The 18454-nt window shown below is 34.1% G+C and overlaps 1 protein-coding gene across 1 annotated transcript in view; it reads right to left on the bottom strand.

Annotated features, from left to right (window-relative positions):
• Window positions 1–17509, bottom strand: part of LOC129265367 (neurexin-3-like) — a 47411-nt gene extending 29902 nt beyond the window's left edge. The window contains exons 1-4 of the mRNA XM_064101399.1: window positions 17464–17509; window positions 14298–14422; window positions 11179–11355; window positions 6153–6191 (exon numbers count right to left, since the gene is read on the bottom strand). Coding sequence (XP_063957469.1) covers window positions 6153–6191; window positions 11179–11355; window positions 14298–14422; window positions 17464–17509 — 387 coding nt within the window. The remainder of the gene's footprint in view (window positions 1–6152; window positions 6192–11178; window positions 11356–14297; window positions 14423–17463) is intronic.
• Between the last annotated feature and the right edge of the window lie 945 nt (window positions 17510–18454).

Here is an 18454-nt window from a genome sequence, read left to right as displayed (position 1 = left end):
AAGATTGTAATGCGAGTCTAATCCTGGAAAGGGCCACTGCTTGATGAAAGTCTCTACATACTGGTAACATGATCTGAGAGGTAAAACTTTTTGCTGAGGCACCCTGTATATCTCAAGGCGTGGGTGATGTTCAAGTAATATATCACTGGCTACAGGAATCAGAAAGACACTACCCAGAGATAAACCTCAGAAGCTATTACTTGGTGTGGACAGTGTGACACGTTTCTGATAGGACCACTCCTTGATCATATGTAGTCTTTCACAAACTGCTTACCAGATCAGACTGAACAAACTCTATGCAATATGACATGCAATGTTTTAAGGTGGGGCTGTAATTAGCCAGCAAAGCCTGAACTTGCATAGTTTATCTGAGATGGCAGAGAACTACAGTCTTGTCAATTTATAATAAATGAATAGTCCACACATGACTGACTACCTTTACACAATCAAACTGCATCAGTGGCATATTCAGACAGGGTTATTTCCATCCTATACCTTTCCCTTATAGCCCCTAAAATATTCGCTGTGATTGTGACCTCTCATTCATAGATCAATTGCAGAGGAGGTTCTGGCCTTCACCTTCCATTACTTCTTAAACACATCTTCATACTCGGTACAAAGAGGGCAGGCTTTGCCAACACCCTGGCACAATTAACGTAAGTTACAGCGACCTTTCTTACAAAGACCCACTATAAGGACAGTGATAGCTGCCGCGTGACAATGCTGTCATGTTCCATACACTGCTGAATTTTTTAAAAAGAGGCCATGTTTCAGGAATAGAGTGAGTTGAAAGAAATTGATGTTTGATAGTCAAGCCCTTTAAGGAACAGTGAATAATAAACCCATGTAAGGTGATTTATTTCAAACTAAATTGGTTAGCATTTCTTGAATGGATGATCATTCTAAAAAGGAAGTCAAATATTTGCAATTAGCAAAAGTTAATTTGAATTCAAGAATATCAGTGGGAATGGTATCAAGATTTAACTAAAATAATAAAATTCTTGATGCATCCACATCATAGTATATGGTACATTCAAATCACAGATAAGTATATTTAAGTTCTTGACTGAAAGAATTTGGTCCCTGTTTGCAATGACAGAATGCATTCCACATTCCACAATTCATGTTCAAAGCCCTCAATACTGTCTATTATATCTCTGAATTGTCTATATTAGATATTAAAATATTCACAATCGGTTCTTTATTTATTCATATCAATTTGTAGATTCAATTTGCCCATAGCCTCATTGACCATTAAGCTTTGAATTTCTATTCATCTTTCAAAGGTAGTTATATACTATTCTTGTCACGACCATACTTCATTTTATTCTACCCTTCATCTCCTCTTTCTCCCTTAATCCCAAATGGTTTGAAATTCTGACCACCATTTTGTGTTCCAATTTCCAGTCATCTCAGCTCAGCTAACCGAGCGGGGTCCCACAGGGATCAATGTTGGGATAAATCCGCTGAATGTTTAATGACATGGGCAATTTTTATGGTCAGCCCTTCATCAAATATACACCAGGCTTTTTATGCATCACTGGTTAATACCAGATTGTGAATCATAGTGGGAATACAAAACATAGAAAACTGGCATAGATCAAAATAACAGACTAAACAGTAGTTTCAAATATTATATTATTATTCCAAATATTAAAGGAATATTTCATAAATCCAGTGAATTTCTTCTATTTTTAATGTCCATTCCAAACTATTACTTGATCAGCATTTTTAATCACATTAATGATTTATAATGGACCCCAAATTATAGATATATGAAAAAAAAAATGACCATGAAAATCCATATTTTATTGTTCGAAATAGACATGAAATGAAATACTCCGAAAATTTGCTTTGCCCAATAGATTATTGAACGTTGAACGCCAAACAGAGTAGCAGCAACTCCAATCTTTTAACGTCTTTTGGTCTGATGTGGCCGGGGTTTGAACCCCCGACCTCCCGGTTGTGAGACGGACGCTCTACCAACTGAGCCAACACACTGGTACTTCTATATATCTGTATATCTGTTCTGTGAATGAAGAAGTGTTGGTAATAATTTTTTTTCATGATATCACTGTATGTAAATTGGTTAAAAAAAAACAATATTAATGTACTGAATAATTGTGTCTGCAATATATAGATACTATTACTGAGAAGAAACTGTTTTCCCAAAATATCTTAAGCTGTAATTTTATAGAGAAGCTTTGATATACACATTTTCAATATACCATATGTCCACAAAGGCAAAAATCAAGTTCAGAGGCAGAGTATATTGCAACTGAAATAGTTCACAGTTGCTGGGGTCAGTGTCCAACCTACTTTAATGTGTTCAAGATTCTAGAGAGCACCAAGAAAAATAATAAATCAGAGCAGAGTTGAATGCTAAATAGGATCATGGTTGTATGATTAATGATCGTCACAGTGAATCTACAGTGCATAGAGCATATCTAATGTAGGGAGCTCAAGTGCAAATCTCTAAAACATCATTCAGTTGGCATAATCTGCTTTAAAATCTATTTGCAATTACAGTATCCCCTACAAAGAAATCATTGTGTCGACTTATAATTGTGAAACTTTCAAAATTTATTGTAAAAAGTGGAAAAATATAAATTTACATTACATCAATTTTTTACTGTCTAGAAAACTTCAATTTCACAATGGATATAAGAGACCATCTAAAACAGTAACAAGCAGTATTGCATTTTAATATGACAAAATGCTGGAAATATCAAATATTACAAATAATCAAAAACTAAAATAAATGAATATACAGAAAACAAAATTGAAGGCTGAACTTCTCAGTAATTCCTGCCCAAGAGTTGAAGCAGTTTTGGATAAGATTTTATAGATAATTTTCTATATCACTTGAATACAATTAAGAAAAACTCAATGGTATTCGTGTGCCTTCGTTTACAAATCTGTTTTCTAAGGTCAAAACCAAAATGGAGATATTGCAAGGCTTTATCGCATGTTGATTCTCATTAATTTATTTTAATCAAACAAATGTCTGACCTCTGTCATTTAATACATATCTCTTCAACTGTAAATAAATTTCAGTCATTTCAGCTGGGAGATGGATATCAGAAGTCTAGATTTAAGGCATTCATCCATACATCAGACAATATCAACACACAGAGACTCTCAATTATTCACTGATATTGGAGAACTGCAAAAGCATGTGTGACCTGTAAATTATGCATCAGCCGCATCAATTATTCAAAAATTAGTTTAAGAGGCCGAAGATCCGCTCCTCGTTTTCTCTTGCTCATCGTGCTCCGAATTGCTAATGGGGTGTTTTTTAGTACTGGGATTTCTAAGTGATGACACTGTAGTTCAGACAGATTGGGTTTGATATGCTGATTGAAAGAAGAGGACAAATCAGAGAGGGGTTTTGTTGTTGTTGTTGTTGTTTCATTGTCACCATTTTAACGATGTGTCCAAAGTCAACATTAATGAAACACACATGAAAAACATGGTCAAGTAATTTTGAACTGGCAGTCTGTCTCAATTTCTGAGATAATGCACTACAAACACACTATCAAAAGTTAAATTCAACTACACTTTCAACCTTCTAAAATAGCATTTAAATGTGATTATTTCAAAATTTTCCTTGATCTGCTAAAAACCTCTAGTGATGGTTTGAGGACATGGTGATGAAACATTTGGTGGCAGCGGTGGGATAGAACACACACATCATCTAAATGACCTGGTGACTGGGGAAAAAATATTAAAATGACTGTCAAGTCCATTGCATTTTTGGTGAAAATATCATATTCACATCTGAGATGTGGCACTACAATAGAAAAATACCATATCACAAGTGAAATATAACACAAGAGTAGACAAAAGTCACATTATCATCTACATGTCGAATTGTCATCAAGACATAGCTGTTAAAGATCTCTACAATGCTGTAAACATGACGTCAGAATGGTATTATTATGATTACACAACTGTTATACTGATCATACTAGCCAAAGAGGGAAATATACTCCTTGATATTTTCTTACTCCTTGCGGATTTGAGATGGCACGACATTCACAATGATCAAAGTGTCGTGGTCCTGAAATAGACATAGAAATCTTTGACCAGAAGTCATGTTTCAAGTCATATTTCATCAATCAAGGCATTTGTTCGGGACATGCGATATGCCTCCAATTGTTGGCATGTAGACGGATCTGGCCGCTGATTGCGATAGTGCAGTGAACTGCTATTACTGTTTTGCATGGATTTGGTTTGTTGAGTTATTTAGAGGGTTGGTAGCTCTGAATGTAGAGGAGTTGAAGGATATAGCATTCATGATTGTTCACACCAACATGGGTTAAACATCTGATATGGTATCATGATGAATAACGGATTAGGGGGTGGGGGTAATGGAGCAGTTGCAACCAGATAGAATTGAGTACTGAAATATGACATCATGATTTTCCACATTCCATTGTTTTTTTTTCATTTCCTATTTTGGAGGAGACATTGTCTAGAACCAGGTCAATAATACATTGACTTTCAATGGGGCTAATAAGGTATTTGTATGATCATATCTCAGGCCCCACTGACTACCAAATTTGGGCTGTGAATGTTTTTCATTATGCTACTCCAAGATAAGATATAAAAAGTAAAAAAATGCACAAAAATGGAATGTAATCACTTTGACTCTATCTTTTTCCTTTTGAACATCCTCTATATACACAACCAATGTGTAACTTAGTTATTTCAATCTGGGATGCAGAGTCAAGAGATTACAATCAATAAATGCAAATACCTCAACCCAAATCTATACCCCAATTGCACAGACTATACAAAATTCACCTTGCAAAATTTCTTCTCAGGTAAGACAGAGCAGCTGGAACCAAATCCTTAAATTCTGTAATATGTAATCTCGGTATGATTTTTTAAATCAGAAATCCACATGGTTTATATTGTTAGATTTTTATGGGGGCAGGGATCCTGACTGTTGTCAAGATTAGGTAATATGAACCTGTTTCCAAGAACATAAATGCCTGGTCTCACTGGCCGACGGACACAAAACGTATTCATAACGGATACAGCGGACAAGCGAAATTTTGGCGTGGCTCCATCCTTTTTCATCCGCTCCAGACAATGGACAAAAATGGGTGTTCAATGAAATAACAGTGGACGGATGCTTGATGGATATAGAGCGTATGAAACACATTTGTAAAGAGTACACAACAGATACGTAACGTATTCCAATGGATGGCAAGATTCTTTTCCGTTTTACATCCTCTCTGCATCCGTAAGTGCAGTGGGACCAAGCCTTAACATGATATCAGAACCTGCCATTCTCTGAAAGTTGCCTTGCAACTGTGTAAATGGGCTGTACTCGATTTGCCTTCACATATTTGGAGGTTTGCTTCATGCAAATCAAACTTAACTCAAGAGTACTGGCAATATTAGAAATAAACAAGAAGTAAATAAGATAAAATGATTTGAGACAAAAATGTCTATCAATGATTCATTCAGTGATTGAAAAAGATGTCAACACACAACAAAAGTTAAATTAATATTCTTGAAGATAAAAGAGAAATTTGAATCATAATGATAAAAAAATCAATAATTAGGTAAATTTATATACAAAAGAAATCTGAAGAAATCATCACAAAAACACTATCATAAAAGAATACCTTCTTGACATGCTATCTGAAAATATCAATTATACATGCTTATGAATAATTAAAAAGTAATTAATCAATATCTACACCTAAAACAGCAAATATCCTTATTAAACTTATCATCTATAAGGACATCATAGGAATCTCAGTGAATGGTGAAAAAATAAAAAAGGAAATTTTCCTCCATGCAGAAAAAATGGTGCATAATCTTAACACAAATCAAGAATCTCTACATGAGATTTTTTTTAAAATATTCAAAATGTGAGAAATTCAAGGAAAAGACAATTTCAGTTGCTGCATGCTTTTGAGAGTGAGATTTAATCATTAACATCATCAATGTGTTAATTATATATCAATATTAATTGAACAAAAGTTATATTTTCAGCACCCTATGGTCACTTAGTAAATGATTCATTCTTTCGATGGGTTATGTAGAATCCAATGTTTTTTTCCATGATTTAATGAGTTAATTGTTAAAAATCCAGGCAAAATAACAAAAATGATCAATTCATCTTGGTTTACCTGTCCCTGACCGGGGGCGATATCACTTGCACTATTCAGCTGATAAAATAAAAATCAAAACCACAAGTGTTTTTTTACTTTCAATCAAGTTGGAAACAAAATACTCAAAATGATAACACAAGATAAATGATATAAAAATAAATGTTTAAGCATTATAGAATTGATGCAAGATATAATAATATTTGAAAGTCAACATTTTTGTATATGATGTATGATTGTATTATATACAATTTATTAGGGCTCAAACAGAACCAACACAGAGTTCAATTCCAGATGAAAACCATAATACATCTTATTTCCTTTATGTTCTAAATAATTGACATTTATACAAGTACAGATGATGTTCTTTGGTGTTAAATGTATAATATTTAGCAGATACATATTATCATTTGCAGTGTTTGGTACACTTTCACATTAAACCAATATGGAATATCTCAAGTATTCTTTTCATTCTTTAGACTTCATATCCATTATTTTAATATCACTGAATAAAAGTTCTGAACTTATTTCATAGAAAAGTTGAATGTTGTAACTGTGAATTCTGCAAATGATTATCAGAATGAGGCACTTCATGCCTACCCCCTCCCCTTTGTAGTTGCTAGTCATACCTTTATTCCTCATGAAATGAAAAATTTTCAACCTCAGTCCAAAGAAAAAAAAGTGTTGCCGATGGGGAAAATCTCATATCATTAGCATTATAACTTCTTTAATGAATATAAAATTTAAGCATATTGTTCTATTATAATCAATAAAAGCAGAGACATAACAACATTTCGTCTATACTTTGGTAAACCTACTGACATTACTAGCAGACAAACTATATATTTTGTGATCTTGATGCCAAGAGAAAAGAGTGGCAGTTGGTGTTTGCAATTACAATTCGATGAAAGATGGATGGGCAAATTTCTGCTGGGAGCAGACGAGGTGCGAAGAAGACCATCCAATCATTAGCTCAAGATTAAAGAGTGTTATCCAGGGAAGGCATTCAAAAATATCATTATACTACCACTATAAAAAAGAAAACTTCTAAGTGATTGGTAATATTAAAGAAGAACTGAAACACGATTCTGAGAATTTCATTAAAATATAAGCATGACTAATTCACTAGCCAATTCTATATAGATTTGTGTGTGGATTCTAGTGTCAATGGCGATTGTTGTTTTTCTGGAAAAAAAATTAAGTGCTCTAAAGTTTTATGTGATCCTGACAATGCTTTGTAATAAATAACTTATTTAATATTACGACTTCCTGTATTCTTGATGGAAATATTTCTACTATAGTCAGAAAAGAAACGGCCCACCTCTTTATTCCGAAGGACACTATTTTTCAAGCAGAAAGTGAAAAGTTTTAAGGAAGAAAGTGCATGCCTTCTTCACAAGGAAGAAGCATTGCATCAATTGGTGCAATAATTCTTGTAAAGGATCCTGAATATTTTTCATGCTTAAAAACTTACCCTTCTGCATTTTCTACACTTTCTGCGTTTTCTAAACTGTAACACAATCAAACAAGTACAGCCATCTTGTTATTTATGGATGACATGACACTTGTGGTCCCTTATCATAAAGAGGGTATCTCATAAAGCTTTTACCATACAAATTATTTAATGAAAAAGCCTTCTGAAAATGAGCGATGGACTAGAATTACCCATTACAACACGGGGAGAGCTATACATCATATATTGTATTGTAATGTTGATTGAATGCACAACTGCACATTCATCAATTCTGTATAACAATACTACCATTTCTCAAGTTGACTGAATTAATCATCAGTATATAGGCCCACCATATTAAATTCATCTATAAGCATGCTATGTTTCATTTTCTTTATTTACATTCAAATTCTATCATTGTTGATGAGTTAAAATGACTGAACATCACCACATCATAAACAAGTTCCAGGCATGAAATAAACCACATTTTCATTTTTCCAGAAATCAATCACCTTTCAAATGATCCAATAGGCTCTTCCCAGTAAAAAACAAACCAACATTAATAAGTTGTTATGAATACTTTGAATTAAAAATATGAGAAAACTCCTCTTAAAGCAGATACGAGTGAAAATCTCATAAATCACTATCATGGCTGTACGCAGGGGGGGGGGGGAGCAGTTTTGAAGACTTACCATTTTTTTTTACTGAATTTTTTTTTTACAATTTCACTTAACAAAATGTGCCACAATGACAAGCTCGGTCGCTTTGCTCCCTCGCTTTCAAGTTTTTTTCTAAAAAGTTTATGCGTCCTGCCCGCCAGCAAAAAATGTCTGCGTACGGCCATAATCACTATGATTGTCTAATATAAAACGTTTTTTAGAAAAGCATGCAAGTCATGCAAACAAACATGTTCAACAAAGATTGATAGAAAGATATAGATTGAACAGAAAAAAAGAGACAGATAAAACATTAACAATGAGATCATCATTTACTAATACCAAATGAATTCCTACTTTCCACATTTTGTTTACTCGAAATTTTTTTACCCTTTTCATAGCTTCCACATAATTGCTAAAGCACAATATGTGTTGTACTTAAATCAAAGTATTCATAAGCTAACTAACCAGATTAATAGTTTTAAATATGGTTTTAAAAATTCTAATCTAATTAAACAAGTAATTTTTTAAATCATAAAAATGGAAGGATATATGACTACAAATTATCTAACATTAGTGTAAAACAGATGGCGATACATAAATAAAACCACTAATGAAACTTGACTGATATTATCAACATCATTCATTGGTTTGTCTACTTTCACTTTTGCACATCCCATTCTTTCTGGCTTTCCCCAAGCACGTATCTTGCACGGAAACTGCTAAAATAAACACAAAAACACATCTCATAATATGAGCCAACACAAAGTAACTGTCACTCAAGCTGCTTCTTCTTGAATAAGTCATCGACAAAGATGTTATTCTTTAGAGACTCATCCTGTTGCGCATGCAGCCCACGCCCTCCAAATAAAGCAAAGTAGCCTAACTAGAGGCCTTTCGTCCATGCCATCACCATGGCAACACAGGCGAGAGATGGTGCCGCCGATTGACGGAAATCAAGCAAATGGACCTCGTAATACCCGCCGAATTTGCACTCCTTGAAATGCCCTCCCGACACGCTTCTGTCTGTCGGCTTTACTGAAAGCCTGATAAAGCCTATCAGTCAGGTGAATGATAGATACTATCTCACTTATTCTTCTTCAAGACCTTGACTTTTGGTTATCAAGAGTTTTTGTGAGAGGTTCTCTTTTACCATGATACATACAATCTTATCCCATGACATTTTCCTACATTACTCCTATTGCTGCTTATATTTCACTTATAGCTCAGCTGATTTTGCCATGCATGTTTAGGAATCCCTACTTCATGTTCTAATGTAATGATCAAGTATCTACCCTTGATTCCCATAGTGTAGCATCATGATCAACTTTATTACTGTATAATCATCAGTTTTAATTTGATTCATACCCAAGTTTTCAAATTTTAAATTTAAATCTCCCTTCTCTTCAGTTTTTTCCTTTCCACCCCACCCCCTGGATCTCTTTCCATCTTCAAAGGCAATTCCATTCATAGCACCTGTAAATCTGCTGAAAGCCTGATTTATCATGACTGCAGTAGGATGGTAATGGATCGGTCCTTGCCTGCACATAAACACTGGGTAACAAGATAGTCCTTTCATCCAGAGTCCAAATGCTAGGCATAACTCATCTCATCCTCACTGGCTTCATTCAGTCCCACAAATAAACATCCAGGTTAGTAAGTTTGAAAATAAGCTTTCTAATTTGATAATTTCATAAATCTTTCCATTTACTTATTCTGTGTTGGATGTGGTCTTGAAAAAAAAAATTGGGTGAAAACCACAAAATCTTAATGTAATCAATGAACAGAAAATATTGAACACATGTTAGATTTAAAAATTGGAGGAGAATGAGAGCATCAAATCATAATAAACCAAGTTTAGCCTCATTGGTGTTAAAAAATTACTACACATAATAATAAAATCATTTAGCCCCAATATTTTCAAAAAGAGGCAATTAAACAAGTACAAGTATCATGAAAGTATGCTCTTTGCATAAAATTGAAGATTGAGATTAAAGAATTAAGATTGAATCCCATTCAATAAATTAAAATTAAACTCACAATTCCACCCAAAATGTTTTTTTCGGGGGGAATTAAAACTCAATCAATGTCCTACAGACTGTGTGTGTTTATCTCTATGACTGAGCAAGCAATTTCAGATGGCTGTTTAACAATCCCCCATCTACAAGCTGGCACACTGTTTGATGCAACAATAACAGATAGCCGGATCATGTTAACCAAATTACATGCAAGAAAATCCTGCCAATACTAACATAGGAGTCACATGTTTAAAGTTCAATAGCATGAACCTGGAGGCAAGAAAGAGGGATAGAAATTCACCCACAAGAGGAACAAGTAGAAGGTCAAAGTTCTCATGATTCTAACATGATTGAAGAAATTTTGCCCCCTATATGATAAAAATGAAAAGCAGCAAACTTAGAAATTTAAAATAACATTGAAGTGCAAAAAATAAAGCTAAATTTTATTATCTTTATTCCTAGAGCTCTATCTGTTACCACACAGACCTCTAAACTAATGATTAGGAAAGTATTACTTCTCAAATTCAATGAATATCAATGACATTAAAAAGACAAAAAAACATTATAGTTACCTATTTAACAACTTTTTACTTGTACATTCAAACGTGCTTTTTCTTAGATTGACAGGAAGTAATGAAAAATGCACATTGAGTCACACAAACACACACACACACACACACACACCTTCCGTTACTTTTGAAGATAAACCTCAGCTATAAATAAGATTTGAGAGTTATAAGGGCATAATGTTACTATATTCCATGATGACTTTCTGTCACTGACGTGCCAAACACATGCTGATGTACTCTTGCTCATTATTCAAAGCTGTGTCACATGCATGCATTGTTTACATAACACTTCTAAGGAGTATGGTCAGAGAAAAGAAATATCTCAGAATAAAAGCATTCACTATGCCTTACCTTTGCCATCCACTTTGGAAGAAGAAGGAATGATTCCTCGGTGAGGAAGGTGATAGGGTCAATGGCATCAACATCTTCTGTTGTGAAGGTGATATCACCAAATATCTGAATAAAGTCATTACCATTGAAAGCCAAGTCAAGAAGCTCCAACATAAAGTCATCACAGTTGTAAACCACCTGGAAAAAAATTGAACAAAAATAAAATAAAAATCAGTTGAATCTTTTTTCAAACAGTGTGCATAAATTAGCATATTTAATGAGTTTTCAAAATTCTATGCAAGAATTAAAAATCCCCCATCTCATGCTATATAATACAAACAGAATTTACATCGGAAAAAAGAAATTATGAAGTAGGGGCAATGGCATAAACTCATCTGCTCATTTGGGCAAGGTGAGTTAAAAATGCCAAAATACAATCAATGATTTGAATTAGAAGAGAATATTCTAGACATGATAAAATATTATCATTATAAAACCTCTGAATCTACCTATAGGCAGAAATACATAGAATTCAAAATTGGCTTTATAATGACTTATTTTCAAAACATTAATTGTATCAGATATTTTGACATACCTCTTCACAAAATATTGTACATGTATGATAAGTTTCAGAGGTTTATAATCTGAAACTGAAATGTATATTGATTTTCTGAATTCATAGTGTCATTTTACAAAGGGGAAGATCATTTATATTTTACATCTATTCAAAAAATTAAACATTCTAATGTGTATCATCACTACTTTATTCAATATTGTAATCTCATTGTCATATTTTTCAATAAATCTGATGAATTGCCTCAGTTAAAACAACAATTTCCACCCTCCTCAAAAAAGAAATAAAGAGGTATTTTCATTGAGGTTCTGAAAATAAATGTGCATGTAGCACTTGAAATAAATCTGGGTCATTAGAGAGCTATCTTGCCTTAAACCCATGCATCAAATATTCATCTCATCCCTGCATGCTCTATGTAAACAAATGCTCTGAATACTGCCTCCAGTCAATGGCTGCGATACTGTTTATTTTCTACTATGATGAATGGTGAGAATGCTGGCCAGGACATTCAAACACACCAATCTTCTGAGGTACAAGAGGTGTTAACTGGCCGCTTTCACTCTAAAAAGGAGGCATTTTTATACACTTTTCATATAGTCAATGTACATTGTAAGTTTTACTGAATTTTTCAGTAAAGCATGTAGTTTAGTCAGAAGGGTAAACCCAAAGCTCTAGATCTGTTTATTCATTCAAGTGTTAATTTTCTTTACTTAAGTGTTAAGAAACTACTGTTCATATACAGCAGGGAATTTTCTCCACGATACACCATTATGGAAGAATAATACTTTACCCCCAAATTGCAAATGAAAAGCAAGGCAGGTAAAAAAAGGGAAAAGCCTTGTGCAACAAAGACCTGTTTACATTCCCAGAGATTTGGAGTGCATTTATTCCATGACTTGGGAGTGTCCCTTTCAAAATGAAATATGGTTATCAATTATTAATACAGGTAAAGATACTGAAGAGATTACAGCAAGAGCTTGTGAGATGTGATGAAGGTAGATATACATAGGACCTTCTTCTAAGGTAGATAATTATAGGAATATGGGAACATGTGAATTTCTATCTATAATCCATACACTTACATACAATACAAATTCATCCCCCATGAGGAGATATTAAGATCTGAATGTAACTTCTGTTAGACTTGATGGAACACCAGAGACATTTTGATCCGTTTTTAAATCTCTTAACATTTTCATCTATCCATATTTGATCCCAATCTTTGGAATATTGTGAGACAACAGAGGAAATTCAAATGTAACAATGATTTGCGTCACTACTGTAATTGACAATTCAACTTTGAAATTATGGATTTGAATATAAAAAGGTCTAACAACTGATAATTGGGCCAACTCCTAATAATAGAGAGATCACTCCCCATCGGTAAAGACCAATTTATATGTATATTACTTTGGCAGGGGTGGCTTTTCATGATACATTACCTGAACAGGTGACTTGTTATAATGGAGTTATGGTTGATCTCTTTATAAATGGGATGAGAATGCATCACTATTTAAAAAAAAAAAACATTTACAGCAAACAGAACTAGCTAAAAATAGTAACAAAACATTCCCTTCAAATAATACAGTCATAATTCCAGACCCAAGAAAAGTCACCAATCTCATTAACAATTGTTTATATGATCTTTTACAAACAATTTATCACTGTGCCTTCTATTTAAAGCACAATTTAATTCTAAAATTGATAGAAAAGAATTGCACAAATGTTTTTTGTCATGATGTACAACTCCATGTCCATAATTTTCATGGTAAAAAAAGTATGTTTCCATTTTAAACATAGGGGTAAATAAACCAATTGATTGTATAATATCAATTGTTTTAATTATCACAACTCTATGATAGTAGTCTGTCTAAAATGTATTAAAGGTTTTTTTGATCGCTAAATTTATCTCTGAGCTTTCAAGCACCATATCAAATAGAGTCATCTGGGCTAGAAATACTATAGCTATTTGTCACATTGAATCACTTTGTCAGCACTTCTTCTATTACTTGTTCCAAGACCTCAGGTGTGCGGTACCTGGATACAGACCCCTACACCTCAGAAACCAAAGACATAGAGAGAAAGTGGCAAAATGCACTCAATCTCCTGTCACTCAGTCACATGACTCTTCAATCCCGAGATCATATCACATGACCCAATCACCAAGCCAACCATCATCAATGAAGTCTAAAGCCTTCAAAATCCTCTTCTCGCGTCGTCGGCATAAGTACAACGTTACTCCAGCTAGGGGGCCTATGGCAGAAGCTTAGTTCCAAGAACAAGCTAATATTGCACACGTAATCCATCCCACGTCCCATGTCTCAAAACCCCCTGAAACGCGCTTTTATTGATCTCCCGTATTCCATTTCTAATGAAAACATGTACCCCTACCACAGTTGGACATCGAGGTGCACCCACATTCCTTAAAATACGCCCTGAAAAATAAAGGTGGCAGTATTGATTACGAATGCTCAATTGCTTTTTTTCTTCTAGAGTGAATATTATTTCCGTGGTGAATGCCTCTGGTGATAGCTGCGGCTATGCATAAACCGTTTTGGCTTCTTACTGGCTGAGCTTGGGACACCGGACTATCTACAATGTTTTTACAGGCGAGAAGTGTCGTCGAGTCTCCTATAGACAACTTGGCGACACATGATACTGCCGGTGAATGGTGTGAACATGCCCCTGACTCTGATTTATATAAAACTTATTAACTAAACAAGAATTCAATAGCATGTATCTTATTCTATCAGAGCCAATTTTGAAACTAGTTTGATATCTACTGAAGATAGTGGAGGTCAGATTTCTTCTTCATTAGAAATCCACATCCACATTAAAGGCCACATGCATGAGGAATATTATTCATTGTGATCAAACCTCTAAAATCATCAAACATACAAATTCTAACATAATGATGAAATGAATGAGGATAGGCACTAGTGAGACCTTACATTATCTCGGAGCTAACCCCATTCCCATTAGATCTTTAGTTTTCCAAAGAACCATATTTTGTGTTATAATTGTGCAAGCACTACAAAGCAAAGAAACATAAATTAGTAAGTCCATCCTGATATGATTTTTGGAGATGTATTCATGTTCTATTTTTATTTAATAGATTATAAATACGATAACATTGTTAGTAAAAACTGGAATAAAGCTAATATGAGATTAAACATGTTGTCAATATTACACCTTGTGCATGTGGATTTTTCCAGGTATGGAATGATCAAAATCTATTCACCCTTCTTAATTTACAAGTCCCACGTCTTACAATGTTGTGCACAGCACAGCATTTGCCAGCTATCGGTAGAAATATAATCTTCAAAATCAATAAAAATTGCATAAGCAATTTGGAATACACATAAATCTGGCAGTGGGAACAGAGCTTGAAATGCATCTGGAGACTTTGAAAGAAAGAAAACATGTATATATCCTGAAGCTATAGATGCTATTTACCACCTGATCATGTTTACCAACTATAAAAGCACACTATCAAATACAGTCTCTATTTTGACCAAGTGAGGGAGATCTGTGAGATAAAAGTCGCAATGTCGTTACAGCAAAAGAAACCTAAATCTAAGTGTGCACCACTTGGAAAAACAACAACAAACCACTAAAGGATTAAGATGCTTTATTTTTATCCTTCTATTGAGTAAAGAAATTAGGTAATAGTAAGTTTCAAAGATGTTTCAAAGGAACTGTCATAAAACCATAAAATAGGAAGTATTATCATTAAGGACATCTTTTAATATCCTTTAGGAAATTACAGGTGTCAAATAAAAGGATCTTATTTTCGTATAAACATTGTAATACAGTATCAATTTTGATTTACTTTGCATTCAAATGTAACTTGTTGGATACTATCAGTAGTATTCCTTTAAACAATATTTTTTCCATGGCAAAATAAAATTGGATTTAAAGGTAATTTTTGCAGGTAATTTAGTCGAATAAAGCCGGTTAAGTCTTCAAATTACAAAGAAATTTACATGAGGCAGCGTTCCCATGTTTGTTTAACATTACATCTAGCAACCTAAACACTTAAAGAAATTTAAAAACTCTATATATACTGTACATAAAGTATTTTAAAAAATGATCCTAAACAGATGAGCATGAAATTACTCCAATCCACCTACAGGTTAAAAGTATGAGCATGCAGTGAAAGTGCCTTGAAGGGAAGCACTTGAATTCCCATACTTCAAATATTTGGAAAATAAACAGAAAATAACTTCTTCATCTCAAAACCTCCTCTGGACAATCCATTCCTGGTCATCTCGCTTTCTCTCTCTATTTACCGTTGCCCCAAGGCACGTGTGGATAAAAGAAGCATGGCTGGACCCAATTGCAACATAGCTCTGGAGAACTCGGATCAGTTTTGGCATCGGAGACAAAAAATGCAAATGCCATATTGACTTTTTGGGCTATGAATCTCATGGAATGGGAGAGTCTACGGCCTAGAATTTCAGCACCTGTGTTTAAACGCCCGACTTGTTTGAAAATGCTCCTCCGTGACGTGCCATTCAAATCACGTCTCGAGATCTTTTCTTCGTTTTCTCCCAATATCCTGGACAGACCAAAGCATCAAGAAAAAGTAAATACTGGTCAGGGGTATGGAATTCAATGCGTTATGAAGGTATCCAGGTGTCACATGAAAAACACACCTTGTTTTGCAATATCACTAGATTGATTTCAACGTGGAAATGTTTGATGAAAGTACAGAGAGTTAGATGTGCTTTTTTCATGTTGTAGACACCAGTACCGATGAGTAGTCAGTGAAGATATGAAATAAGTATGTCATATTCTTCAAGAATACTTAAAGAATATCTAAGCATATTAAAGAATATTAAACCAATAAACATTAAAAACTATTTTCCACTTAGCACATGCAGTTCAGAAATCATGAACTTCAGATGGAATGCTCTTGAACCTATAACCTGAATCTGTGTTTTAGCCTATCTTTGCTCAGTAAGGGTAGAATAGCAAACAGCTCAATCTATTTTTGATGCTACTTGGAGCGATAAACATTAGAAGGCTTTTGAGCACTTCAGGAGATATCAGAGATGACATAGAGACAGAGACAGTCATCAGAATTCCATTCAGTAACAAATATGAAGAGTTGAAACAAGGAGGGGAAGAAATAAGAGAGAAAGAGTGTAAAAGAGGATAGAGGGAAAATAAGATAGAGAAAGAGTAAGAAATATAGAGAAAAGGAGGTAGGGAAAGAGATGACCAAGATAGAGAGAGGGAGAGAAGAATTAAACAAAAATGGGTGAAGAGAGAGAGAGTAAAAGAGGGAAAATTGACAGAGAGAAAGGGAGAGAAAATAGAGATAAGGAGAGAGTAAAGAGATCTGAAGTGAAATAATGAGATGGCCAAGTCAGAGGGGGGGGGGGAACAGGAAGGACAGACAGAAAGAAAGAAAGAGAGAGAGACAGGGAGGGGGAGAGATGGGTGAAGGGAGAAGGGAGGTTGGAGTTAGAGAATTTACTTGTTGGTTGGTGAGAGATGCATTGCATGAGATTGTCAAGGAAGATCAAAGAAGATAATTGGGCAGTCAATTTAATGGGGCATTTCAACATAAACATTCCAAAAATACGATTTGTTTAAAAGTTGAACCTCGTCCAAACCCATATGACCCTAAGCAATGACATTTTCCAGACCAAGCAGATGCTTTGTTTATCAGGAATTTTGATGACACAAACTGCTTCCTTCTTTTTAACTTCTCCCTGACTTACGAACTTCACAGTTACTTCTAATATTTCCCTTAACTCTTTGAACCATTAGACAGATATGATTCAGTAATTCTGTAAAATGATCCAACTAATTTAATTGATTTGAAGTAGTTGCATTACATGTATTATGCAGGTTTTATAGTACACACTTTTCTGTTACATTTTTTTTTTTTTGCTTTATCGTAGCGGCATCTGCTTAATGATAGTACTTATTCTCTCTTTGTTTAGTAAAGAGAAAGAAAAAAAAGAACTATTACTACTAAACTCATTGCATCATCCCCGTTTTTAAAAAAAGTGATGGAGAGTCAGTTTTATATGCCAACAAAAATATAAGATACAATATCAATTGCAATACTGCAAGAAAAGAAATAGAATTTTACATTATAACTTGGATCAAAAATCTGCTTTCATGTGTTTCCTAATTTTGAATATTTGAAGAAAAAAATTAGCTTTAAACACAGTTATCACTTTGTGAAAGCACATGCAGGATTCAAATATATGTTTAAATGTATCATGCCTCTTTATCAACTAACTAACCAGTCCATTCATAACAGTGTTTCTTGTATAACACACTTGCCTTGCATAGTCCCAATGAAATACCAATGTAATAGACATCTATTCCATTAAATGCCTTACATTATCCTATGGACTCAGGCAAGTAAGAATGTAATAACGGGTCTTCAAAATATCCTCCATGATGCTAGCTTACCATGCTTACAATAGGATAAAGATATCCTAAAATAGAACATTTTAACGGCCCATGAAGTGGAAGACCGTAATGCCCATGACACACTGTGCTATAGCGTCATCAATGTTATTAACGGGATGTTATAGTCTCGAAAAAGCAACAGTAATTCACTAATGACTGCCCCTGTATGGATTAAGTCAACTATTCATTCACCTTTTTATTATAGTATTTGATTTGAATCACATTAGAGAAATTGGAAGGTAGTTAGATCTGATTATAAATCAATCTGTTTGGTTTATCAACCAT

Source organism: Lytechinus pictus, chromosome 7, assembly GCF_037042905.1.
Source record: "Lytechinus pictus isolate F3 Inbred chromosome 7, Lp3.0, whole genome shotgun sequence".
In the NCBI taxonomy this organism is placed as follows: domain Eukaryota; kingdom Metazoa; phylum Echinodermata; class Echinoidea; order Temnopleuroida; family Toxopneustidae; genus Lytechinus; species Lytechinus pictus.
This window is presented reverse-complemented; position numbering and strand designations above follow the sequence as displayed.